General features: G+C 37.9%; 1 protein-coding gene across 1 annotated transcript; it reads right to left on the bottom strand.

Moving 5' to 3' along the window:
* Positions 1 to 1,863: 1,863 nt before the first annotated feature.
* On the bottom strand, positions 1,864 to 27,243 carry LOC127440445 (brain acid soluble protein 1 homolog). The gene is made up of 2 exons (XM_051697013.1): positions 26,953 to 27,243; positions 1,864 to 4,402 (listed from the first exon to the last, which is right to left on the bottom strand). The coding sequence occupies exon 2, from the start codon at positions 4,386 to 4,388 to the stop codon at positions 3,798 to 3,800; it is 591 nt and encodes a 196-aa protein (XP_051552973.1). The 5' UTR covers positions 4,389 to 4,402; positions 26,953 to 27,243; the 3' UTR covers positions 1,864 to 3,797.

Raw genomic sequence — 27,243 nt, 5'->3', positions numbered from 1 at the left:
CATTCAGAACTATGAGAGGAAAGTCAAGAAGATCATGGCTTTGATCATTGTTCCATCAAAACTGAGAGGCTTTTTTCTACTATCCAATTAAAGTAGGGAATCTCAATGTAGTAATGAGTGGGTGTTTTCAAACCAGGATGGGCATTTCTAAACTATCCAATGAAAGTTGGGAATCTCAGTGTAGTAGACAAATCTTGTAAAGCGGTTTGAAAATGCCCACTGATTGGAAAACACCCATTTTTGTTCTGCAGAGACACAAGTCTTGCTTAACCTGCGTTGAACTCTGAATATTCCTTCAATAAATGTAAAAAAATATTTTATGTGGCTGTGGCTCAGGTGGTAGAGCAGGTTGGCCACTAATCGCAGGGTTGGTGGTTTGATTCCTGGCCCACATGACTCCACATGCTGAAGTGTCCTTGTGCAAGACACTGAACCACAAGTTGCTCCCAATGGCAGGCTAGTGCCTTGCATGGCAGCTGTAAAGGTGCCCCTAATTTTAAAACAGCTGAGCTGCTGTCATTTTACTGAAATAATAACTTAGGCCACATCCACACTAATCTGCTTTCAGTTTCCTAATACCATTGTTTTCCAAAGTATGCATTTATTGAGAGTGTTATCGGAAGGCTCCATTTTCGGTGGAAGAAAACGCTGTTCCAGTGTGGATGGGAGGCGTAAACATAGCAAAAACAATTTGATTTCAAACGAAAACATATAAGTGTGGATGTGGCCTTAGTGTTAAAAACCTCAGGTAGGGTACAAACAGAAAATCATGTTGAGACCATTATCTAAAAAAAAAAATGCACATTTTGGAGATAAAGAAAAACAAACCTGAAACTTTCTTTAAAATATTAAAGCAAATGACCCTATATATATTCTTATTCAGAACTGAAGGAGTGTTGCATTAGATGTGATATAATGTATATCTGTGTGTATGTTCTTCCCTTCTGTCTTGCAAAACCAAGTGACCGGTTGCTATGGGATCAGTGGCTTGGCGACCGTTACTAAGGCCCAAAGGCAGTCATACATGAACCCAGTCAACCCAGAGAGAGAGAGAAAGAGAAAGAGACAGAAAGAGAGAGGATCTGACATCTCCAAAGCACTTAAATGTGTACTCAGGTCAGGTTTTGCATAACCCTCAAAAAATGTGGTAATTAAGTTGTCAGTTTCTTTTTCTGATATCGAAATCCAACCTTGGGATGAAAATGGATAAGCTAATAAATTAGCAAGCTATAAGTTTTCATTAAGAGAATTCAGTATCATAACAGTATGAAAATTAAGACAAATACTACCTCGAAAAATTATTTTACAGTGAACGATTTTAGATTCTAAAATGCTTTTCAAGAACACACTGCCCTGATGTGCTGCTCTTAAACTTGAATCTTAAAGGGACACTTCATTGCTCTTATTGCTCCAAAGAATTTGCCCAAAAGTTGCCTTAAAATGCTGCTTATGAAGGCAGCTCAAAATTTTTGGATCAGATCTGTGATTCCTGTTTATATACAGTACATTTTTGTCATCCTTGTGCAAATACACCTTTTTGTGGATAATACAGTATGCTGCTTCAGATGTGGCTTCTGTGCTGCTTTTGCAGTGCAAAGATAGTTGGGATTTGACACAGCCATGTAAAATTAGACAAGTGCCAACTTTTTTTCTGCCAAGATATGTGTTTTGAAGGCCCATTGTACAGAGGGGCCACAGTTTATTCCTGGCAGGCAGCAGATGCCCTAACCCCACCCTAATCCTAACCATATTGAGCCTGTAAGGCAGAGTTGTTAAGTATAGATTCAAACACTGATGCTGTGTCTGCTTTGTGATTTTCTCTTTAATCCGAGAAAAAAAACACACACACACACACACACAAAATCAAGACGTGTGAACTGATTTTCAATCTGTTTCTTTCATTTTATTAATGTTGCTCCATGTATACAAGTACATATATCTCAGTTCTTCCATTTTATTAATTATTTACTTTACCAGGGAGTTTTGGAAAAGGTTTGAATAGCGAAAAGGAATGACAGAGAAAGAAACAGAGAAGAAAAGAGAGAGCATGTGTTAATTCAAATGAAATATATCACCTGTAGCAACATTATCTCCACAGCAACCAAAAATACACAACAATAGGGCCAACCACTGACATGCAAACACACACACACATTCTTACACACACAGATACACACAGCCCTCACAACAAGAGTGGTGAGTGTGTGAAGTGTGTCTTGTTTGGTGAGTTTAGAGGTATGGACTCTCTATCTCTCTCTCTCTTTCTCCATCTCTCTCTGACATCATGAAAACTGCTGCTTTCAAAGTACAGAAAGACCAGAACTCTATTAACACACACACACAATCACGCAAAAACTTTCACAAAATGCATGCTCTGACCATGCATGACTTACAGCACACACACATTCACTTCATACTCCCCAATCCCTATACACACATACACACTTACACTATCACTTCAGTCAAAAACACTGATGATGTAACATTCAATACTGTGTGTGTATGTCTATGTGTGTATGCAGGGTCCTAAATTAACTCTTTGCCATGCCTTTCAATGGCGGTTGACTTGAGCAAAATCCTAGCCATAAATATTTCTCATTTTTTTATTTCGAAAATATATTTTTGTCCCTACAATATAAATATTTAGTTGTTTATTCTTTGTATATTTGTGATAATCACTTCAGATACACAGCATCATATACAAAATAATTCAGACTTCGTCTCTCATTGAAACTGCACCTGTCACAAAGGAGTCATTTGTGAATTTGCTCCATAAATTTTCGGTTTGGTTGCTTAATGCGTGGAATACTCTACATTGCCGCCACATGGAGTTCTGAAGAAAAACAACTTTATGCATCCTAAATAAACTTCTGATGCATGTAAAATTTTCCACTTAGGTAAAAGGTAGAAAATTTAATAACAGATGTTTCCTTTTGCTTACATGACGTAAATCAACAACGTGTCAGATTATCATTCCTACATTTTGATAAAAAAAACATTCACTTATTATGTTGCAGTTTCTCATAGATTTACCAGCCTTACTACAGAGTAATTCAGTTTTATTGTACTCACATTTGGCACTTGGCACTTGGCGAGTGTTAATTTTGGACCCTGTGAGTATGTATGATGCAATGTGCTGTACACTGATTTTATTTCTACTGATATGTGATTAAAAGAGAGAGAGAGAGAGAATCAGAGGAAGTCGGAAAGTCAGGGGTTAAGCAAAGACACAATGCCAATCACAAACAAGAAAGCAGCAAACAGGAAATATGAAGTATGTACCAGGGACGCTGGATTACTAATATTACTACCACACACACACACACACACACACACACACACACACTCACGCACACACATATATATTAACCCCACCCACTGCCATCACATTACACTCAAATGGAGGGAAGTGAGAATCAGAATGCGGCAATGAACAGATTCCATGTTTTTATTCCACCCCTTATTAAATGGAGGTGGAAAGAAAGATAAGAAGAGAGAGAGAGAGAGAAAGAGAGAGAAAGAGTTTGGGGCTGGTGGTTTGTATCAAAGTTCAATTGGATATTAAAGATATCATCTTTATTATCATAACTATCATCAGTCTTATTCACCATGATCATGTCTATCGCCAAAATGATGATCAAAGTCCAGCCTGTTATAATAATTACTGTTATTGTTTCTATCATCATTATTAATATTATAATTACTGATATAATTTAAAATGGGCGGGCTAGTTTTATTATTTCGATTTGATATTGTTTTCATTCTGTCATTAATCTTGTCATTCACTGTTCCTCCTGTTAATCCTGCACAGCGACTGCTTGCTCCTTATTGGGGGCGGGGCTTGCCTCCGTGGTGATTGGCTCTGCAGGGGTGGATTCCTTTGCGGGCGGAGCCTCAGTCTTTTTAGACTCAGAGTCAGCCTTGTTCTCCATCACTGTGGCTACAGGAGGGGCGGGATCTTTTGCAGGAGGGGTGGGGTCTTTCGCAGGCTCTTTCTCATTTGCTGGAGCTGAGGGGGCGGAGTTTTCCTCCGCTTTGGTGGGTGGGGCATCGGGGCTCTTGGCGGGCTCTGCTTTGGCGGCCTCGCTGGTCTTGGAGTCAGAGGCTTTAGGAGCATTGGCATTAGCCGCAGGCTCCTCCTTTTTCGGAGGGGCAGAGCCTTTCTCCTCCTCCTTAGGTGAAGTGGAATTACTATCAGCACCAGGCGTGGCTTCTTTGCCGGCTGCTGCTGTGTCATTAGTCGTCTCTGTGGTGGTGGGAGCTTCCTCCTTGTCTTTTGGAGCTTCGCTCTCCTCTGCCGACGCTCCCTCTGTCTTGGCGTCCTTCTCTTTATCCTTCTCGTTGTCCACATTGTATCCCTTCTTCTTTTTGCTTAGCTTCCCTCCCATTTTACCTCTGACCTCTGAAAAAGAGAAACAAAATTATCAGCACTGGCCAAAACAACTGATGCAATCCAGAATTAAGTCTTTAAGGGTCCATCATCAACACTAGTGTGAAATTTCAGATATTCCCCATGGAAAGAAAAATCCCAAATGAGATCTCTTTAAAATCTTGACTGTTTCTCCTAGACAACAATGAAATCAAATAGAGAGCAAATGTAGGCAGTCTTGCTTATCAGATTTCTCTCCAAGATAAAAACTCTAGAAATCTCAAAGATTCCAGGGCTGCAATGGACCCTTTTCACATTTCTGGGTTTGGATAACGGAGGTAAACTATTGTAGAGTAAGCTTCTTTAAGACTACATGAGAAGCACAGAAAAAAATTAATAAGAAATGCGGCAACCACAAGTTTAATATGTATAACAATTAACATGCATAATTTATCTATGCAATTAACATTTTACTCAATAGATTTTAATATTTTAGCAAATAAAAGTGTAAATTATCAAAGGCAATCTGCTTTGATCTACATGAATATGTCTATAAAAACAAAAAGACGCATGGCCCATAGAGCCATGCTTCAATAGGTGTCTATGGCAGATACCTGTACCCTTAGATTTCAGTGCAGTAAAGATTGATGTTCTTTGGATGAGAGGCTCAAAACCATCTTTGGGTCCCGCACGGATACTGTGCATTTCTGGGAGTTAATGGGAGCTTCCTAATCGCTATCTGCATTGGATCTGCATCTAATTGCTTATTGGACAATGGATTTTCAATCTAATTTTGTCCCGCCTGGAACCCCAGCTTCTCTATATGCTGACTGGTCAAGGTCTCAAATGGGTGGAACTTTGCAACAAAAGACCAATAATTGAAACTGTGATGTACGAGATGGAAACGTATGAAATGTACGGTATTCGGCTTCTCAGAGATACACGCACAGGTAATCTGACTTTCCAAAAGAGAAAAAAAATAGAGAGCTGTGGATTACGACAATCAGAAGAGAGAAAGATGCCAAATTTACTGTCAATCTCTCAACACCAGTATTTGAAACCCAACTGAAACAGTGTTGACTAGTTTTTAAAATGAATGTCAGGGTAATATATCACAAAGAATATTTTTCTTTTTTTTTTTAAATGGCTACATTTACGCTGCTAAATTAAGGCAGATCAGGCCGCAGTCAAATCGTTTGTTCAGTCAATCAGGAGACTTTCTGCATGTCAATCATTGTGTGTGTTTACAGGGCAGTATATGTTCGTATAAGTGCCTGTGTGTCTGTGTATGCGCACGTGTCTATGGAGTGCGGGGTTTTGGAAAGTGGGGGCGTGGCTAATTCAACGACTGGTCTGGTGGAAGTTCTAGAACGGCTAAAATTGCATACAACACCATTAAGTCTCCTATGAGCTATAAAAGAGCAACCTCTGAGCAATAAAATTTTCATCTGCTAAATGACTAAATGCAAATGTTAATGCCACCTGTGGTTATCAAATGCTACTTGTCTTGAAAAATCAGAATGACTTAAAAGACAATTGCAGAAAAGGAATTTTATGCTTTTAAGGGGCACTAAAAAAGCTTAGCACATCCACACAAAGGCCCCCCTTCAAGATGTCACAATGATAAAAAGTGGAAATAAAAAAAGAATTGAATACACCTTTTAATATATTGTAATCTGGGTTTTGAATAAAAGCTCAGCAGGCAAAATTTAATCTCCAAGACTCGGTCAAAGTTCTGTCATATCACACATATTGAAACTAGATCATTAATCTGTAATCAGACTCCATCTCTGATAGTTAGCAAGATAGATCCATGAGGGTTATTTAGAACAGCATCTCTGAGCTGTACAGGCCAACTACCTGCAATTCAGAACCGCAGTTACCAAGGCAACCGGGTGGTCATGTGACCCATTCCGAATAAGGAGCCGTGCAAAACACACTCTCTCACTCTCTCTCTCTCTCTCTCTCTCTCTCTCTCTCTCTCTCTCTCACGCACACACACACACACACACACACACACTCCAATCTTCCGGCTGGCTGCTTTAGCATTCCTGAGCTCAGCAACCATGTGTGTAAACACATATACCGTTATGAGTGAATTGAAGGCTTCAGACACATGTATGACAATGGAAAGATGGAGACTCTCACTATGTGTGTAAGAGAACAAAAAGACACTATCTGTGCCATCTCCAGAGGGTCTGGCAGACAGCAGCATGCTGTTTCAGCGTTAAACAATACACTGCAGTGTGTGTGCATGTCTGATATCTCATCTGTACAGTGGGGTAGATATTCACGTCTACGAAACCTGCTGATTGGTAGTAAATATGATCTTCAAATGGCTTGTAAACTGTCTTTTCAGAAACCATCTGTGTGTGTGCACAAAGTATTCAAAAGCCACATCAGCAAATTCAAAACTGAAGGTGAAGATAAATTCATGGATGTGTACCAGTTTCCGGGACAGAGGGGTTCCAAGCCGACCAAAAGTGGGCAGGTGAAACACATTAATGTTTACACCTGGTCGTAATATGCGTCTATTTTCACAAATTGTGTTCGGATTTTGAAGGGAGGGTCTCTGTTTTAATGACGACATACATCAATCACTATGTCGTGTTACTGCATAATAATAAAGTACAAAAAAGTAAAAGAAGAAAAATAAATCACTAAAAACCGTCACGCTGTTTCTCTTAATTATACTTGCGCAAACAGGACGTTTAGAGCAGAATTCTCAGTTGTTTTAGTGGAGTATCTGTATGAACTGAGCTTCAGATGTGTGTGCTTCTCATCTATGTCTGTATCTATATCTATGTCATCTATGACACTGAAGACGTTCTGTGAAGTTCTAATGCCTGTACATGTATTCGTATTTTCAGATCTGATGATTATTTCCTTTTAAAGCCACATGTAAGCGGCAAGGTTTAAACTCTTGTTTTGGCATATTGGTTGACTGACAGGTGAATATACAGTCCTTCATTGCCGTTCAAGTACATTGGAACGAATGAGTGTTTATACTACAAGCCCAATGTGGTCACACATATTTTCGACCACCTCCGAATGTTGAAGTGGACAAATCTCATAACGTTTTAGGTGTAAACGTGGTCTGTATTCCTGTTTTCTTGTCCCGTTTCAAATTAATCGCCTAAAACGCCTTTTAATACCAGTTGTAAACAGTGACAGAGAGCAATTAAAACAGGGTTGTATCTGTAAGACTAGATCAAATGGAGCAGCACCATGAAAGCCAGGCCCCAATACAGAGCTGCAATATGGAGGCTAGGTCCCAGGACAGAGCTGCTTCATGACAATACAGGGCCACAATACAGAGTTAAATCATGAAGGCTCAGCAGCATGACAGAGCTGCATTGTGGAGGCTTGGCCCCAAGACAGCTGTATGGTGGAGGCTAGGACATTATGCTGTATTATGAATACTAGGCCACAGGACAGATTTGAATTGTGGAGGTTAGGCAACATGACAGAGTTGTGAAGGCTAGGACCCAGGACAGAGTTGTATGGTGGAGGTAAAACCCCAGGACAGAGCTGCATCATGGAGACTAGGTCCAAGGGCAGAGCTGCATTGTGGAGACTAGATCTACATTTAGGGCCTATGAAATGTATTACATTTGTTCCCAAATTCCCTTTTTATTTTTTTCCCAAATTCTGTATTTTCGGTTTTATTTTTTCTGAATTCAGTGTTTTAAATTTTAATTAAATAATTATCATAAAAAACTGTCTAATCAAATGAATTCATAGAACTTAAATCAAATGAAAACAAAACAATTACTTTTCAACATACCATTGATTTATTTTTATCAAATGAAGTGCTTGGGATCCTCACAGCACATTCCAAAACACAACATTGGAGTAATTTGTTACAATTTATTTATTTATTGTCAAACTAAGTGCTGCACAGCAGAGCATCCCAGAAAACACTGATGATTTTTTTTATTTTTAAAGTTCAACGGCACTCTTGCTTGTGTGATATTGTCTATTACCTAACCCTAACAGTAGCAATATATGTCTCTCACAATTTCTTCACTTTCACGTTTCTGGTTAAATAAAGCTTTTATTTTGATGGCAAGCTGAAAGAAGGACTTTTAGTTTGTACGTTTTGATGTAGGACGACAACTTCCCTTTTCCAGCTAAGCAATTTGCCATATAGCTTAATATGCTTATCATACAACTAAAGGCTGTGATTTAATTATATAGATATATAGTCTGCATTTGTGCGAGCTCAACAGTAAACGAGCGCTCAGCTGTTTGTCATCTATTACACAGTGTAGGACAGTGAATTGAGACTCAAGATCATCACTATAATCTACCATCAACCTTTGCAGCACACTGTTAACTAAAACACCCTGCTGCTCTGTCCATCTGCTTCAAGAGAGAGAGAGAGTTGACATCAGAGCTTATTAATGTTTTGTGAAATATATATACAGGTGCATCTCAATAAATTAGAATGTTGTGGAAAAGTTCATTTATTTCAGTAATTCAACTCAAATTGTGAAACTCGTGTATTAAATAAATTCAATGCACACAGACTGAAGTAGTTTAAGTCTTTGGTTCTTTTAATTGTGATGATTTTGGCTCACATTTAACAAAAACCCACCAATTCACTATCTCAAAAAATTAGAATATGGTGACATGCCAATCAGCTAATCAACTCAAAACACCTGCAAAGGTTTCCTGAGCCTTCAAAATGGTCTCTCAGTTTGGTTCACTAGGCTACACAATCATGGGGAAGACTGCTGATCTGACAGTTTTCCAGAAGACAATCATTGACACCCTTCACAAGGAGGGTAAGCCACAAACATTCATTGCCAAAGAAGCTGGCTGTTCACAGAGTGCTGTATCCAAGCATGTTAACAGAAAGTTGAGTGGAAGGAAAAAGTGTGGAAGAAAAAGATGCACAACCAACCGAGAGAACCGCAGCCTTATAATCGTCAAGCAAAATCGATTCAAGAATTTGGATGAACTTCACAAGGAATGGACTGAGGTTGGTGTCAAGGCATCAAGAGCCACCACACACAGACATGTCAAGGAATTTGGCTACAGTTGTCGTATTCCTCTTGTTAAGCCACTCCTGAACCACAGACAACGTCAGAGGTGTCTTACCTGGGCTAAGGAGAAGAAGAACTGGACTGTGGCCCAGTGGTCCAAAGTCCTCTTTTCAGATGAGAGCAAGTTTTGTATTTCATTTGGAAACCAAGGTTCTAGAGTCTGGAGGAAGGGTGGAGAAGCTCATAGCCCAAGTTGCTTGAAGTCCAGTGTTAAGTTTCCACAGTCTGTGATGATTTGGGGTGCAATGTCATCTGCTGGTGTTGGTCCATTGTGTTTTTTGAAAACCAAAGTCACTGCACCCGTTTACCAAGAAATTTTGGAGCACTTCATGCTTCCTTCTGCTGACCAGCTTTTTAAAGATGCTGATTTCATTTTCCAGCAGGATTTGGCACCTGCCCACACTGCCAAAAGCACCAAAAGTTGGTTAAATGACCATGGTGTTGGTGTGCTTGACTGGCCAGCAAACTCACCAGACCTGAACCCCATAGAGAATCTATGGGGTATTGTCAAGAGGAAAATGAGAAACAAGAGACCAAAAAATGCAGATGAGCTGAAGGCCACTGTCAAAGAAACCTGGGCTTCCATACCACCTCAGCAGTGCCACAAACTGATCACCTCCATGCCACGCCGAATTGAGGCAGTAATTAAAGCAAAAGGAGCCCCTACCAAGTATTGAGTACATATACAGTAAATGAACATACTTTCCAGAAGGCCAACAATTCACTAAAAAAAATTTTTTTATTGGTCTTATGATGTATTCTAATTTTTTGAGATAGTGAATTGGTGGGTTTTTGTTAAATGTGAGCCAAAATCATCACAATTAAAAGAACCAAAGACTTAAACTACTTCAGTCTGTGTGCACTGAATTTATTTAATACACGAGTTTCACAATTTGAGTTGAATTATTGAAATAAATTAACTTTTCCACGACATTCTAATTTATTGAGATGCACCTGTATATATTATATATATAGCTGTATCATCAGTATAGCCATATAAATGTGTGTGCCTTTGAATCCCAAATTGCTTATGTAACTCCATCTACAACACACACACACACACACACCTTGGGGCAGGGGGTGAGGAACTGGAGCAGAAGATCTGTCCCAGTCACTGTGCTGTAACAACAGCAAAGCATACTGGGAGGAAACACACTTTTACAGCATTTCAAATTCAAATACAATTAACTATATTAGATAAATATATCACACACACTTATTAAATACATCAACCCACACCTTACCTTAGTTATTAGCACATTACATCTTTACAATTCAGTTAGAATTAAGTTCTGTTACTGTATGAATCACAAAAAAAAAATATTTATTATTCTACATTATGCAATCCTGACATGACAAATTCCCCAGTAACACTTTATAATAAGGCTGTTTTCATTAACATAAGTTAACTACATTAGTTAACATTAACTCTCAAATCAACAGTACTTTTATAGCATTTATTAATCTCTGTGAAGATTAATTTCAACATTTACTGATAGATTTTTAAAATTCAAAGTTGTAGATGTTAACATTAGTAAATGCATTAAAAACTAACATTGAACAACTGTGTTTTTATCAATTAACAAGAACAAACATTAGTGTTCATTGTTAGTTCATGATATCTAATGCATTTACTAATGTTAACAAATAGAACGTTATTGTAAAGTGTTACCAATTAACCAAACTGAAACTTGTTAAAAATGAGAAGCTGGATTGACTTACACATCAAGGCTTAATAACACACATACTCCTCTGACATGTTTACTCTGTTTATCACAGAGCTGCCCCTATACTGTATATTGCTATTAGATGCCTATAAATCAATATTTGAATTATTTTATTGACTTGCATTCTGACTGCACACCTATTTCTATGGAGTATTTACAGTGCAACACATTTATACTTGCACATGAATCTATATGTAATGGACCCTAAATACACATGTACATACTGTACATGTACGATAACATAAACATGAGTGAGTACAAGATGAGTTACTTCTATTTATACATACATTATATCCTCATTTACCATTCTTCTTCCCACACTGGGCTTCCATGACACTGCTTCTGTCTGGATGTGTGTGTGTGTGTACATTGGATGTGTAGAATTCAATCGCTTTTAGATCCAGGTCAGCAGGGGGCACTGAGCTTCTATTCCAGAGATGTTTATGGGAGGAATGGGTCTGTCGGACCCCATGAGTAGGGATAGGCGATACCACCAGAGAGAGTTTAGATGCGCGGACCACTTGTATTACAATGAATAGGAGAAATTGGAATGCAAAATATATCTGCTGTAGAAAAGGAAGCCCCGTCTTACAGTTAAAAGAGCCAATCACTTTTGAGATCAGGACATTGCCCGTCAGTTAACTTGAGAAGATGCATGCACTGGCTGAAACATCCTGAAAAATATTTAAAAAAAATTTGCATGATCTGAGCTAAAGCACAATTTGCAATACTATTGTTGTCAGGTTTTACTGCTGATTTGAAAAATGATTATTTGATAGTAATCTTGATCAACCATTTTGGAGATTTTAGTCTTTCCCCATTCAAGTATATAAGAACTACACTTGTACAGTATATCGCTTGTCTCCATAGAAGATGTCTGCCCAGGAGCATTCCCAAGATGGTTGCGAGTGGAATGACTTGCTTTGAAAGGGACTTTGATGCCACTTATTTTCTTTTCGATTCAATATCAAATAGGCCAATATTGCTGATATCGATACGAATACCTCTCTTAAACTGATGTATATATTATTAAGATTTATGGGTTTAAAATTTTTTATTTTATCCATTTAATATTATATTTAAAAGCCAATATTTTTTCTTTTACATTTATAGACCTAAAATGCAAAGGATCAGACTTCTGTATTTGTATATCATCAAAAACAAAACATAATGAATCTTTAAACACTTTTATTTTGTTTTAGTAGAGGAAGGAGAACTAGTTAATATTCTATGCAATGATTTGCTTATGCAGTTCATTTTTTCACTTCGAAGATTATGAAATATTTATGGTAAATAAATAATAAAATCACTAGTTTAAAAAACCTTTAGGATCGATATTTTACGTGACTATTAGTCCTCTTGATAAATATCAGTATCAAAAGAGTCAATATGCCCATCCCTACCCATGAGTAGATGAGGAGGAAAGGTGAAGAGAATGAGAGATGGGAAGTGTATGACACACACACATACACACACACACAAGTTCATAACCCTAGAGATAAACTCAAACAAAACACTATCTATCTGTCTGTCTGTCTGTATGTCTGTCTATCTATCTATGGTTTTTGTGGGTACACATTGATCATTGTTGAGACCAAAGCACACAGTTTAGACTGTTACTAATTGGTGATACAGTAACAGCTATCATCACACAAAATACCTGATCACATTGCTACTGTTTATAACTGCACAGCACCCACAGAATAATGTTCTGTTATTAGTTAGATAGTCAGGGCTAAATCTTACAATGACTTTGTTCAATAAAATAATGTTTTAATAAAAATTTACAACACACAGCCTTTTGTGGCACATTGCTTTCCTTTAAGGTCTGTGAAGCCCCAGCAGACAAAATTTAAAACTTTATTCAGTTACAGAAAAACTTTAGATTAAAAAATTTTCTTGAGTGAAATTCCTCAGAAACCAGTTATTCTGGGCTGCGTTTCCCAAAAGCATCGTATAAGCCCAAGTAGATCATAGAAACCATTGGCGCCAATAGTCTCTACGATCAACTTAAGCTTGCAATGCTTTTGGGAGAGGCAGCCCAGGATAGTACAGCTCTAGTACAGTAACTGGAAAACATCTTAGTTATTATTCTGAAGTCAAAAATATTAGATGACCATAGTATAGCAAGAGTGTGCCTTGATTCTTCATATTTTTGTTGTGGAGAAAATGGACCTTGAATGTGTATGCATGTGCCTCTCATTCCTTGTGACAGTGTGACAAAAAACATAAACATCTACAACTTCAGGAACATAAATGAGAGAGAGACAAAGAGAGAGGGAAACTAGTCTTTTCAAGGTTCTTAACTGAACACTTAATGCAATAAAACATGCTCTGTTCCAAATCCTAGTGAGCTGCCTATAGAGGCATCATTTCAAAGCATCGTAGGTGCACTCGTGACACAAAGACTGTTCTACAATGTTGGTATCTTAATTATGCTGCCTCCTAAGATACACTGTAAAAAGTGGTAATGTGCAATTGTTATTTTAAAGATCTATTTCTGTTTAGACTGTCATAAAATATTGATCTGTCAACTATTGATCGTCATGTTATTTTCTTGATACGTTCTTGAGGCATCAATATATTATTAACATAAGCTGACATTTAAATTAGAAGCCTAATTTGTGTGCTTTCCAATTCTCTGTCAGTTGGCCTTTCATTTAATGTAGTCTGGCAAAATAGATTTGGGAGACCACAAGGGAGTGATATAGCATTTACCGAATTTAACACTGAAGAATGTGTCGATGCGGTGCATGTGGCAGTCCAAAGTTGTGAATGTAGTCACCATACACACAAAAGTTACAAAGGTCTTTGTACTTCTTCAAGAATGAACAAGCCTTGAATAGGTTTCATTTAAGCTGTCAAAGCACAAAAAGACATACTTATAACTAAACAATACATTGTGTGGAGGCTATATGTAAAATAAATCTACACAATATATCACCCAGTGATGGCTAGAGTAAATCTATATTCTTTGATAATGATTTGGGTCGAATTTTATGGAATACGATGCGAGTTGCGCTCCGTGGCGCTGCAGAATTTTAAGCAGCCTCCTCCTGAGTCGTAACTGGGAGCCAAAGTTGAGTTGAGAAATGTTTATGAAGAGACTAAAATTACTGTGCAACAAGTAAACCTATTTATATCTGAAAAAATGCAGATATACACCGATCAGCCACAACATTAAAACCACCTGCCTAATATTGTAGGTCCCCCTCATGCCGCCAAAGCAGCGCCAACCCGTATGCTATTCTTCTCACAACAATTGTACAGAGTGGATATCTGAGTTACTGTAGACTTTGTCAGTACGAACCAGTCTGGCTATTGTCTGTTGATCTCTCTCATCAACAAGGTATTTCCATCCACAGAACTGCTGCTCACTGGATGTGTTTTGTTTTTTTGGCACCATTTGGAGTAAATCCCAGGAGATCAGCAGTTACAGAAATACTCAAACCAGCCCATCTGGTACCAACAATCATGATCTTTTGATCTTAACTGTGTGATTATTAGATATACATTAATACTGATTTGATGAAGTAAGAATGCCTGAATGCCTATAACAGACAGCTTGTCTGCTTATACAGTCTGCTAATACATTAACGACTGTGTTTGCTTTAGGGCTGCAACTAACAATTATTTTGATAATCGACTATTATTAGAACGATTATTCGACTATTTGGCGATTATTGCAACGATTAATCCTTAGCTCTTAACCAATAATTCAGCTTGTGCCCTGACTTAAAAGGTTGTATTAAACATGCTTATTAACAATAAAGAGGACAAAATCATCTTTTAAAAATATCTCTAAATGACATACACTGAAATAAAGGGGAAAAAATACTTTATTAAGTTTAATTCAGTGAAGAAATCCTATTGTTATCAAGTGTTTTTGTCTTGTTTTCCATTTAAAATTGACCTAAAAAATCCTTAAAACAAGATACATTTACTTGAGAAGCTGCATATAAGATATTTAGACTTGCTTTAAGAGAATTTATCTTAAATATAAGTGTATTTTGTATATAAGTGTATTTTTTCACTTGGTTATACTTCTGCAAGAGCAGTAAAGACAAAATACACTTATATTCAAGATCTATTCTCTAAAAGCGAGTCTAAACATCTTATATGCTGCTTCTCAGGTGAATGCATCTTTTTTTAAAGGATTTTTAGATATTTTAAAATATTTGTATTTTTAATATTATATTCAACATTCTCAGATAACAATTTTTTCTTTTGCAGTATAGCTGCTAAAGAAAATGTACGTTGTTTTAAAGGAGTTTTAGATATTTATACTGGAAAACAAGCCAAAACAAAAACAAATCAAAAATGTATTTTGTTTCAGTTTATAATATGGTGAAGACTACCCTCTTTCACCTTTCTGTTCACTTCAATCCAAATTTAACTAAAAAAAAAACAAACACAAAAAAAACTCCCTCTTATTAATAAAGCTACGCATTGTTCATGATAAGAAATGCACAGTGACATATATTATGAATCAATAAGTCGCGAACCATCACGTTATAATATAGCTGCAGCAAGAGTGCGCACTCGAGGGATGAGCATCCCGTGTGCCTCAGCCGGGTGCAGTTTCAATCTCTCCGCCTTAGTTCGGGACACTTCACACAACTCATAGGAGAGGTGATGACCGCACAGAGAAATGCTAGTTTCGGAGTTTGTAGTTATTTACATGACCTGCTTCCTTATAATTTGAACATTAATAAAGCTACAACGCATTAAATAAAACTGCATTTAAGATGTTACGCCGGGGTGTTTCCTTTAAAGACGCTCGACACGCAAGTTTTGCTTCAGCAGAGCGGCAGCTACGGCTCCACTTATACCACAACGAGATTCTGTATTTACTTGTATTGTATTTTTGCATTATAATTCCCTCATACTTTGCGATCTACATCATCTGAAGCTGTTTGGAACGTTTAGAGTGCATTTGGACTGTGAGCTGTGTAATTCTTCCTCTCCTCAGTCAGGCGCGAACTGCAGTGCTGTTCTCACTCATCATCATTAGAGTTTAATGTGATCTCATGTTACGAAAAATGAGATCAAACGACTATTCGACAATTAAACATTTTTCAACAGTTTTTGTTTTTTTTTATTGTCGATAAATGTCCACTAATCGTTTCAGCCCTAGTTTGCTTTAATATCTCGTAAAGACAGCGCAGATTTAATCCTGTCTGTTAACACTCTCATAATTCATTAATAGCTGTGTTTACATTAATATTGGCTAAAGAGGTGTATTTTTTTATTAAAAACAGTGGAGTCTCATGCAGGAGTGCTGCATTCATCACAAGACACAAGCGCACAGGCAGACACAAGCATGTAAGCATTTGAGAGCAGCTGGCTGTAGTCAAACAGCGCATGGGTAGTGAATTTAGTCAGATCTTGGTAATGCTGGTATTTTTTAGCATTGGTGGCTATTAAAATATTGAACTGAGCAGAGATTCTGTCACACCTCTTGCTAATCGTGGTTGCACCCTGCAGTTTGTAAACCACAGTCAGTGGCTGTTTTAGGTATGGGCGACATGGGCAGCCACTTGCCGGGGGCGGCATTTCTTCAGCCCCCCCACCCCAACTAAATTTAGAGTAAAAAAAAAAAAAAGTACTTAAATATTGATCTTTTTCGCACCAAAAGCGATGGTAGAAGACATTAATTTAACCGCTGGAGTCGTATCAATGACGTTTATGCTGACTGTCTGTGATTTTTGGAGCTTCAAAAATCGGATCACCATCCACTTTTAAGGACCTACTGAGCTAAGATATTTTTCTAATTTTAATACATTTTGGTTAAGAAAGAAAGTCATGCACACCTGGGATATCATGAGGGTGAGTAAATCATGAGAGAATTTTCATTTTTTGGGTGAACTATCGCTTTAACATAATTGTTACTGAAAAATTGCCAATACACAATGTATCTTCTAGCTTAGGGTAAAGTCAATAATGTATATCCTTTGATAACGATTTGGATCTAAATGAATGTAATTTAATGGAAAACTATGTGAGTGGCACAGCAAAATTTTTAGCTGCCTCTGGATTTGGAAAGAGAGAGGTTTACTTCAGCAGTAAAATCCTTGTGTGTTGCTACAAGAGCATCAGCTGGGATGGTTTACTAACTCATTTAGACAGTGTCTTGAGAACTGTGAAAACTTTGACCTGGTAAAATCCTTCATCATACACACACAGAGCCATCGCTCAGGATGGAAATTGCTCTAATGAAAACAACGGAGAGGGAACATAAACACCACAGGCAGACAAAAACACACGCACACACAAAGGCCTTGACATTCTTACTTTAATAGTGTAGTGACATTATTCTGATGACTGCTTAGCAGCTCACTAATGGTAAAATGCACTGTGACTGAGTGTGTTTGTGAGTGTGTGTTCATTTAAGACTGTCACGGTTCCTACACAATCTCTGAGCTGCTGCCTTGATCTGTGTGTTTCATGATATGTCCTTCAAGTACAAACATCCATAAATCCTAAAAATGACAGATCTGCTTGATAAAATGAAATCTGAGATGTAGAGTCCATTGCTCACCTGGACACACACTCATATATATATATATATATATATATATACATACATACATATACATACACATATACACAGTATATATATTTATAAATTTAGGGCAAATGTATACGGTTTAATGCACATATGTCAAGTTTTTAACACATCTTTGAAGGACTTAAAAAGCATCTACAATATTTTGTATCTGTAAGACTCTGATGTAGTTATGAGAGACTATGAAATGTTGCCTCCAGAAAAAAAAAAAAAAGAGACAAATCTACACAATGTTTAATATTTTCATTCTCAGGGGAAACTCGTGGTCCAAACAACTGCAACTGCATTGTTCATTAGAGACCTTGATTATATAGTCTGTCCTGCAAGCAACAGAATGTGTTTTTCACTGGATCACTGGATGTTTTTTGTTTTTGGCACCATTCTGAGTAAATTCAAGAGACTGTTGTGCGGGAAACTCCCAGGATACTCAAACCAGCCCATCTGGCACCAATAATCATCCATGCGATTATCTAATCAGCCAATCGTGTGGCAGCAGTGCAGTGAATAAAATCATGCAGATATGGGTCAGGAGCTTCAATTAATGTTCACATCAACCATCAGAATGGGGAAACCATGTGATCTCAGTGATTTGGACCGTGGCATGATTGTTGGTGCCAGACGGGCTGGTTTGAGTATTTCTGTAACTGCTGATCTCCTGGGATTTTCACGCACAACAGTCTCTAGAGTGTACAGAGAATGGTGTGAAAAACAAAAAACAACCAGTAAGCGGCAGTTCTGTGGACGGAAATGACTTTTTGATGAAAGAAGTCAACAGAGAATGGCCAGACTGGTTTGAACTGTCAAAGTCTACGGTAACTCAGATAACTGAGATGTGGGTTGCCGCTGTTTTGGCAGCACAAGGGGGGGACCTACACAATATTAGGCAGGTGGTTTTAATGTTGTGGCTGAACAGTGTATATATACGGTATATATACAGTATATATATATATATATATATATATATATATATATATATATATATATATATATATATATATATATATATATATATATATATATATACACACATATATTCTATTTCTAAATTTTATTGTCTGCCAGGCAAAAATCTTGAATCTGATTGCTTAGGAAAAAAGAGCAAACCTCTTCTCAACAGGAGAGTAGCATCATTCACTGTAAAACAAAGTGTGCAGGAATTAGTTATGCCACAATGTTTAATACTTACAAACCTTACGTATGAGCTAATAGTATTGCTTGAATTAGAAGGCACCAGTAAATAAAAGTTATTTCAGTTCTTAAAAAGCAAACACAGAGAGATGGTCAGCGGATGAGCCATTAGTCCTTTTTGGGCTTTGACCAAGGAAGAACTTTTGTTTGTTTAGTGTTGTTTTGTATTGGCATGGTATCCTATAGTGACAGTGTTGTAATTCTGTGTGTTTTATTCTTGCCCTGTGCTTTACTGTCTAGTACATAGTGAGTCTCACAACTGTACACATCATAATAACCCTAACAATAAATGACATCTTATTGTCATGTTTATCATGCCTAATATTCTTGAACAGCATTAATTTTGTGTGTGTGTGTGTGGGTGTGTGTGTGTGTGTGCGCACGCGCATCTCTCTCCAAGGGACTGTCACAGACAGGTGGGGTCAGTGGGGGTCTGGCCTTTGATTGGCTGTTGCCGTAGGAACAATAGGAAAGCTGCCATTCTGGCTCATTCTTACAGTTCCTTCAGGTCATTGCTATGGAAACCCAGAGAGCGATTCCATGATGACACACACAATATTAGAATCAAGAATTCTGAGGGACTGATTTCCCATCGGGAACGTTCATAATTAACACATAATCATGTACATGAATAATTAAGCACGTAGTTACCCTGACAAATCTGCACCTTGTGTGTTGATACCAGTGTCAGAAATTAAATCTTTCATTAAGGGCTGATATTTCCCCCCTGGAATTGACTTTGTTTAATTATACATATTGAAATAATCACTGCATTGTGTAAACTCATAACATGGCCTATTGTGTTTGTTAGATAGCAGATAAAAAATAACACCGAATAAATCTCCACGGGGGCATATTTGCCCCTTATTTAAAAAATCTGGGGCATTTTTGTCACATTCAGTGGCATTTAAAAAATGAAAAATGACAATTAAAAAGAAAAATAATTAAAGACAAGAAGTCTGCAAGTGCTAGAAATATAGAGCATGGATATGTTGGGTTTGAAAAATTATAGAGAAACAATAACAGGCTCAGTGGTTCAGTTGTGCAGCTCCTCTCAGAGCGAGTACATAAACACACCAATCACTTTCCCTACAGTGCACACAGACCGCAAAGCATGATGGTACAGAAGCTGACTAGTGACTGACACTAAAGCTTATCAAGTTTTGCCAGCAACACTAAAGCTGCCTGGGGAAAGCATCAAATAAATAAAAGAATGCTCCACTAATCTCAAGTAGTTAACTCCGGTGTGACAGAATGGGTACGTAGACTTTGATTTTTTATATATATATATATATATATATATATATATATATATATATATATATATATATATTATATTATACACTGGAGGCCAAAAGTTTTTAATAATGTACAGATTTTGCTCTTATGGAAAGAAATTGGTACTTTTATTCACCAAAGGGGCATTCGACTGATCACAATGTATAGTCAGGACATTAATAATATGAAAAATTACTATTACAATTAAAAAAAAAAAAAAAAAAGAAAAAAAAATTCCTCCATGTGCAGCAATGAAAGCTTTGCAGATCCTTGGCATTCTAGCTGTCAGTTTGTCCAGATACTCAGGTGACATTTCACCCCACGCTTCCTGTAGCATTTGCGATAGATGTGGCTGTCTTGTCAGGCACTTCTCACGCACCTTACAGTCTAGCTGATCCCACAAAAGCTCAATGAGGTTAAGATCCATAACACTCTTTTCCAATTATCTGTTGTCCAATGTCTGTGTTTCTTTACCCACTATAACCTTTTTTTTTTTTTTTCTGTTTCAAAAGTGGCTTTTTCTTTGCAATTCTGCCCATAAGGCCTGCACCCTTGAGTCTTCTCTTTACTGTTGTACATGAAACTGGTGTTGAGTGGGTAGAATTCAATGAAGCTGTCAGCTGAGGACATGTGAGGTGTCTATTTCTCAAACTAGAGACTCTGATGTACTTATCCTCTTGTTTAGTTGTACATCTGGCCTTCCACATCTCTTTCTGTCCTTGTTAGAGCCAGTTGTCCTTTGTCTTTGAAGACTGCACTGTACACCTTTGTATGAAATCTTCAGTTTTTTGGCAATTTCAAGCATTGTATAGCCTTCATTCCTCAAAACAATGATTGACTGATGAGTTTCTAGAGAAAGTCGTTTCTTTTTTTTGCCAATTTTTGACCTAATATTGACCTTAAGACATGCCAGTCTATTGTATACTGTGGCAACTCAAAAACAAACACAAAGACAATGTTAAAGGTGCTATATTTAAGATTGACAACAAGCGTTTGAAATGGGTATTGCAGACCAAATTCAAAATATTGGAGAGTTGCCTGCCCCGCCCCAGATTCAAAGCTCCTGAGGGTTGCCAAAATGTTGACATGCAAATTAGCCAACTCAGCATCCGTTTTAAAGGATTTCTGGGCTTTAAGCTGTCTCAATCTTCCAAATGCACCTCCAATATTTATCCTTGTTTTACTATGCCTCTGGTCATGGTGGTTTTTAGACGGATGGCGAGGCTTTTTAGGTCGGGTGGAATCTGTTATCTCTGATCCAGTTCGTTTGCTGACTTCCATGGCTGCAGCATGCAATGTTGTTTGCCTACAAACCTGTTCAAATCTGGCAACCTGGCGGTGTCAAAATACTATTGGTGAGTGGGCAGGATCACACAGGCCAAAACATACACAGAAATTCCGGCCCGGAATGGAAACTTCAAAGTAGAATATACTTAGCATGTTTCCTAATTCTCTAATGACATCTTATGGTCATTTTATGATTTAGTACATTAAAAATATTACATATAGCACCTTTAAGCTTCATTTAACGAACCAAATAGCTTTCAACTGTGTTTGATTTAATAGCAAGTGATTTTCCAGTACTAAATTAGAAATTTAGCATGATTACTCAAGGATAAGTTGTTGGAGTGATGGCTGCTGGAAATGGGGCCTGTCTAGATGAAGTCAAAAATGACTTTTTTCAAATAGTGATGGTGCTGTTTTTTTACATTAGTATAGTCCTGACTATACTTTGTGTTCAGTTGAATGCCACTTTGGTGAATTAAAGTACCAATTTCCTTCCAAAACAGCAAAATCTGTACAGTATTCCAAACTTTTGGCTGCCAGAGTATAAATATATATATACGTACATGTCCAAAAATAACACTGATTTTGTATGCATCTCTAATTCGGGACTGTTTCAGATGTGCTTGAGTTCTCTGTCCCTTTGAATAATCTTCTTCTTCAAACAAACATTCTCAGACACACACACAGAGCTCTGCTTGGCTGGGCTGCCTCTCTGTCTCTGTCAGTGCCATCCTGTCTCACTGCCTCCTTCCTGTCTCTCTCTCTCTTTCCTGTCTATCACACTCTTTTCTGTGATAAACTGTGATCCAGTCATCAAAATATCCAGTTCCCACACCTTTGGACCAATTAATTTCCATGACTCTTCCAGTTTTTTGGTAACTGGATACAGATATGTTTGTAAGTATTTTATATAGATTACACTTACAAAGAGTAATTCCTAGTTGATCAAGTATTTTGGGGCTTAGAGAATTTTGAAATTCCCTGAAATTTTCATGTTTTTCATGAGAAGCAAATTCATATGCATCATTTATGGGTGGAACATGTCCCAATCACTTTTTGCCTTGGCTAATTTTGTCCCTACCACTTTTTGAAATAGATTTCATCACGTAAGAGTCTAATGCAGAAGAAATATTGCCAGTTTTTAGCTGGAGCTTCCATTTGGTTCGTGTGTGTTATAATAAGTGGCGTTCCGTCACTGGAATGTGTTATTTTGAATGTTTTAATGAATGCTTGTTATGGCTGTTATAAGTAACGTTAAGTGACAGGTGACAGCGGAGATGTTCTCCCTTGCACATAGATGCACACTCTACTCACTGCACTGTTCTGCAGCTCACACACTTGTCAAGTTAAATCGCAGAGCAAAATGCAAACAAATGTGTCCCAATTGACGTAATCTTGGTTTATTAAAATAAAAAGTTATAGTTACATGGATTAGAACTGGGAACTCCTTGTACTGGAAGTGAAAACTTCACCATGAGACCAATCAACTAATCACTTTCACACATACAGCTGTTTCCAGAAGATTACCTGAAATTTTCAGTTTAGAGGTCATGTGTGAACACGCCCTGTTCGAAAATATTGGTAAATTTTAGTTCTGATGCTATGTGTGTGAACAGAGTCATAAGATTAACGGTTTTAGCACGTATGAGGTCAGGATGCGCTGACGTGGGACGAAGATGATTCAGTTACTCTGGAGTCAGAAAAATGTCACCAAATTGGACAGATGGTGAAAGTATTCTATTTAGTCAGAGGATATAAAAATATTTGATATTTTAGAGCGGACTGTAGAGGGAATATCGTAGTGTATGATGCTCCACGACTAAATTATGAAGTCATACGGTGAGCAGCCAATGGAAATTTAACGCCACTCACTTTCAACTCGCGTCACATTGTCCGCTCTCCATCCAAGACTGCACCCAAATGCGCTCAGTTTCTTTTGGGACTCGGAACATAGTACCAGCCGCATCAACAGCAGCACTCCCATACATCCACATTTGTTTATGTCTGTCACACGTCTCTTAGAAGGGGGGCGTGTGTTTCCATGCGAGTTTGTGATCGGATCGACTAGACAGCCAGAAAGATCCTCAGTCGTTTAGTGTGTAATGTCCAATGTTTGTCTGTAGCCATTTACATAATCGGTAAGTGTATGATTCTCATTGATTCTCAGAGAATCAATGTAGTTCACTCTCACAAGCTGTCAAGATGCACAGACATAGATGGTTAGGTCATGTACTTCAAATGCCTAACCACCGTTTACCACGCCGCACACTCTACAATCAGCCGCCAACTGATTACCGTAAGGTTCGTGGTGGTCAAAAAATGACCTGGCAAATAGAAATAAAGGCTACAATGAAGACTTTAGGTATGATAGGTCATGTTTGTCTTCCTGGTTGGGGACCCAGGGATGCGCCCAATAGATGATTAGAGAGTTTAGTGGAAATGGCGGGTCACCAGACACAGTGGCATGAATGTTGTCGTTGTCTGGCTGAGGTACCTATGAGGTAAAGATTATTATGACTAATATAGATTATTATATATACACGGGTAGTGAAAGCCACAAGGAAGCTGTCCGGCTTCATACGGTACCCAGCGATTGGTTTGTACAACAGGGGCAGAGCTATGGGGTGGCCCCACTCACAGCCGCACCTCTCCGTCCCGGGTGTCACTGTATCCACTCCCCTCTGTTTCTGCATCCATGCGCCTCCGACAATGATGCCCGCCCACACCAACTTTTGCATTTTGGTGCTGAAGTGAAAAATGACTACTGGTACAACAAATTGTTAATCCATGTATTTATCCACGACTAACAAAATCCCTGGACCAACAGTTAACACAGTAGATATAGAGATAAAGTTATCAAATGATGTAAAATATTTATTGGAGTGTTTGAATTGGTCATCAAGAATTACTATTTATCAAAATGGTAAAAGATCATTTGAAATGATCTGTGCATAGCCTTATTAATATTCATGAGTTTTGTGATGTCACAACCCCTACCCCCACCACTTTTTTAAATGACACCATGACCAAATTCAGTTTGATTCAAATTCAGCTCACTATGAATCTTCAGCATTTCTGATTCCTAATTGTTTGATGTGCCTTTAGTGGAAAGAAAACAAACATCCATTCTTCAAAAAAAACGAATGTGTACTGATTCAGATTGTAAATCTCCTGTACTCTGTCACACACAAACAAATCTACAATCACAAAGTAGCCTCCCCAAGAGACATTCCAGATTTTTCTCACTCTCACTACTTCCTTCTGGGTGGCTTCATGACACACAGAGCAGAAACCGTGACTGCGGACATAATGAGCATAATGACATTAACAACTTTATTACTGCAGTTGTCACAAGATAGTTATAGTCTAACAGATAGTTCTGCTCTCATCTGTTAGAATATGACACTAAACTCCAACTAGGCTTAAAATGTTCTGTTCAGTACCACACGCTTACACCTGAGCTCAAGTGTGAATCATCTCATTTCTTGTTTTTGTGGATGACCTAATACAAGCAATCTGAATTCATACAAATGCATTTAATCAAACAAACTGATCTTTCAACTCATGAATTCTCATACCAAAGGCACAGGGCTGCACATAGAGTTTTGGTGCACCTTTTTTTCTTTTTCTTTTTTTTTTTTTTTACCTTAACTCAGTACTGAATATTTAGTTAGTTCCAATGCACAAATAATAGATAACCTATTTCCATTGGTTATTTCCTTAAGATTTCTTGAAATATCTTTAAAACATTTCAATAAAGAGTCAAATTCTGTCTATATTTAACAGGTGATCGTACCTCTTGTTCAGTTTTATTTCAGAAGGAATCTTAAGTTTTTCTAAAGTAATTATGCAACAACAGAATTATTGAAGCAAAATCCCCTGTGCTCATGTAGATATAAGTCGTCCTTATTGGGAAATTTTAAGTCAAATTAGCTCTCAGTCCTGAGTTGGTTTGATGTGTACAGGTTGAAGCGCGTGAGGTTGAAGTGGCGGTTTTTTATTGGGCCGCGTGAACGTAAGGATCGTTAACCGCGCGCTCCTTATCTCAAACTAAACTAATATCATCAGCTCTTAGTCTTATCCGTAAAGGATTAAAAAGACACTTGATCAGATGCTATATTACACTGTCTGGTTTCAGCATGCGGTGTCTGGACGTGGTGATGCTCTTGCGTCCGTTCAGGAATTTACGTCGACTGTGAACGTGCACTCGATTTCCCCCCTCATAGTCTTCTGGAATACCGGGAGGCGAGCGCGAGCGCCCGGTCACTCGGTTCATTGTCTGCGGCAAACAGATTCCTTCACTAGCGAAATAGTCGGCATGAAAACAGCTGGAAACAATTATACCAATAGTACCCTTGTACTCAAATTATAAATACAGATGCTGGCTGTAAATTGTTCAGTTGTACATTCGGAACCAGTGTGTGAGATATAGGAGGTTAAAAAAAAAAAAAAAAAAAAAGCATCTAGTCCATCCACACCCTACGCGCAATGCGCATGTGCTTTGCAGAGACAAAGGATCTGGCAATTATCGTGTAGATCGAGACAATAAATTAACTAATAAATAAATAAATATACATGCTCTGAAAAGACCCATTCAGACAAAAATAATAAATCATTTCCGCATTGCATCTGTAAGTTATTCAATAAAGTAAGTAAATATAAAAAAAATAGATTTATCTTTACAAACATTACAGCATCACATAGGGCCAGATGTCTGTAGGAACCAGTCTTGATTAGTCAAAAGTTTTATGTCATGTGTATATTATTAATAAGCTTCTGTTCTGTAGTATCAGTGAATGTGTGTGCGCGCACGCGTGTGCACCAGTTACACAGCGCTGCAAAATGTGTGCCAGCTCTACTCTCTGACAAAGGAGGATAGAGAACATCAATCCACGTCTTTGTAAACAATCAAACACATTTTTACTCTTTAAGCATCAAAAAATAAAAAATAAAAATAAAAATAAAAAAAAACATTAGCATTCTATATAAAATCAAGAGTTCTTTGAAAAGCCACTAACTTATCAATGTACGCTACAGAAAGCGCATTTTACGCATTGGGAATTCTATCCAGCAACTCATTTGTTAAGCAATTTTATTTGACATATTTGAAAATAAAAAATAAAAATACTAAACAGTGATGAGACGGCAACGGATGCACGCTCAGAGACAGCACTTGTCTGCTCAGAACACGCCCCTCTCCACTCAGTTCAGCCGCGTGAATTCTGTGGCTCTTTTAAATCTTAATATGCACATCAAAAACTAAATTATTTAAAAGAATAGCCCATCATTCCTCTTTTCACCCGCTTTATTACTCTTATCGATTTGCTAAACCGTGCACTGATTTGGAGATCACCCCGGTTTTACCCCAGTGCGCTCCGGCTCTCCAAATGGAGATGAAGGCACTGATTATTTCTCACAGACGCTCCAACTAGTTTAAATTCCTGAGCAAACAAAAAATCTACTGAAAGAGTGAAAGACTCCTACCGTCGGCGGTCGCCTTTCCTGTCGCTCCTTTCTTAAACGTCTGCTGTTTTCTTCAGTGCCCTTTTTCCCGTGCGCGTGGCGTCTGTGGGATTTATTGGGGATGTTCGGTGTGTGTCTCGCGCTGCATTTCTCTCGCGCACTCTCGTATTAGGTTTGGGGGCGGGGGCGCGCGACGCGCTGAGAGCCAAGACGACACACGGCTGCGCGCCACACCATTTATACAGTTAACGCAACATTAATTTATTATCATACTTTATCTCCAGAAAAACAGTTCACTGTGTAGTATGATAG

This window comes from Myxocyprinus asiaticus, chromosome 5, assembly GCF_019703515.2.
Source record: "Myxocyprinus asiaticus isolate MX2 ecotype Aquarium Trade chromosome 5, UBuf_Myxa_2, whole genome shotgun sequence".
NCBI classification, from domain to species: Eukaryota; Metazoa; Chordata; class Actinopteri; order Cypriniformes; family Catostomidae; genus Myxocyprinus; species Myxocyprinus asiaticus.
This window is presented reverse-complemented; position numbering and strand designations above follow the sequence as displayed.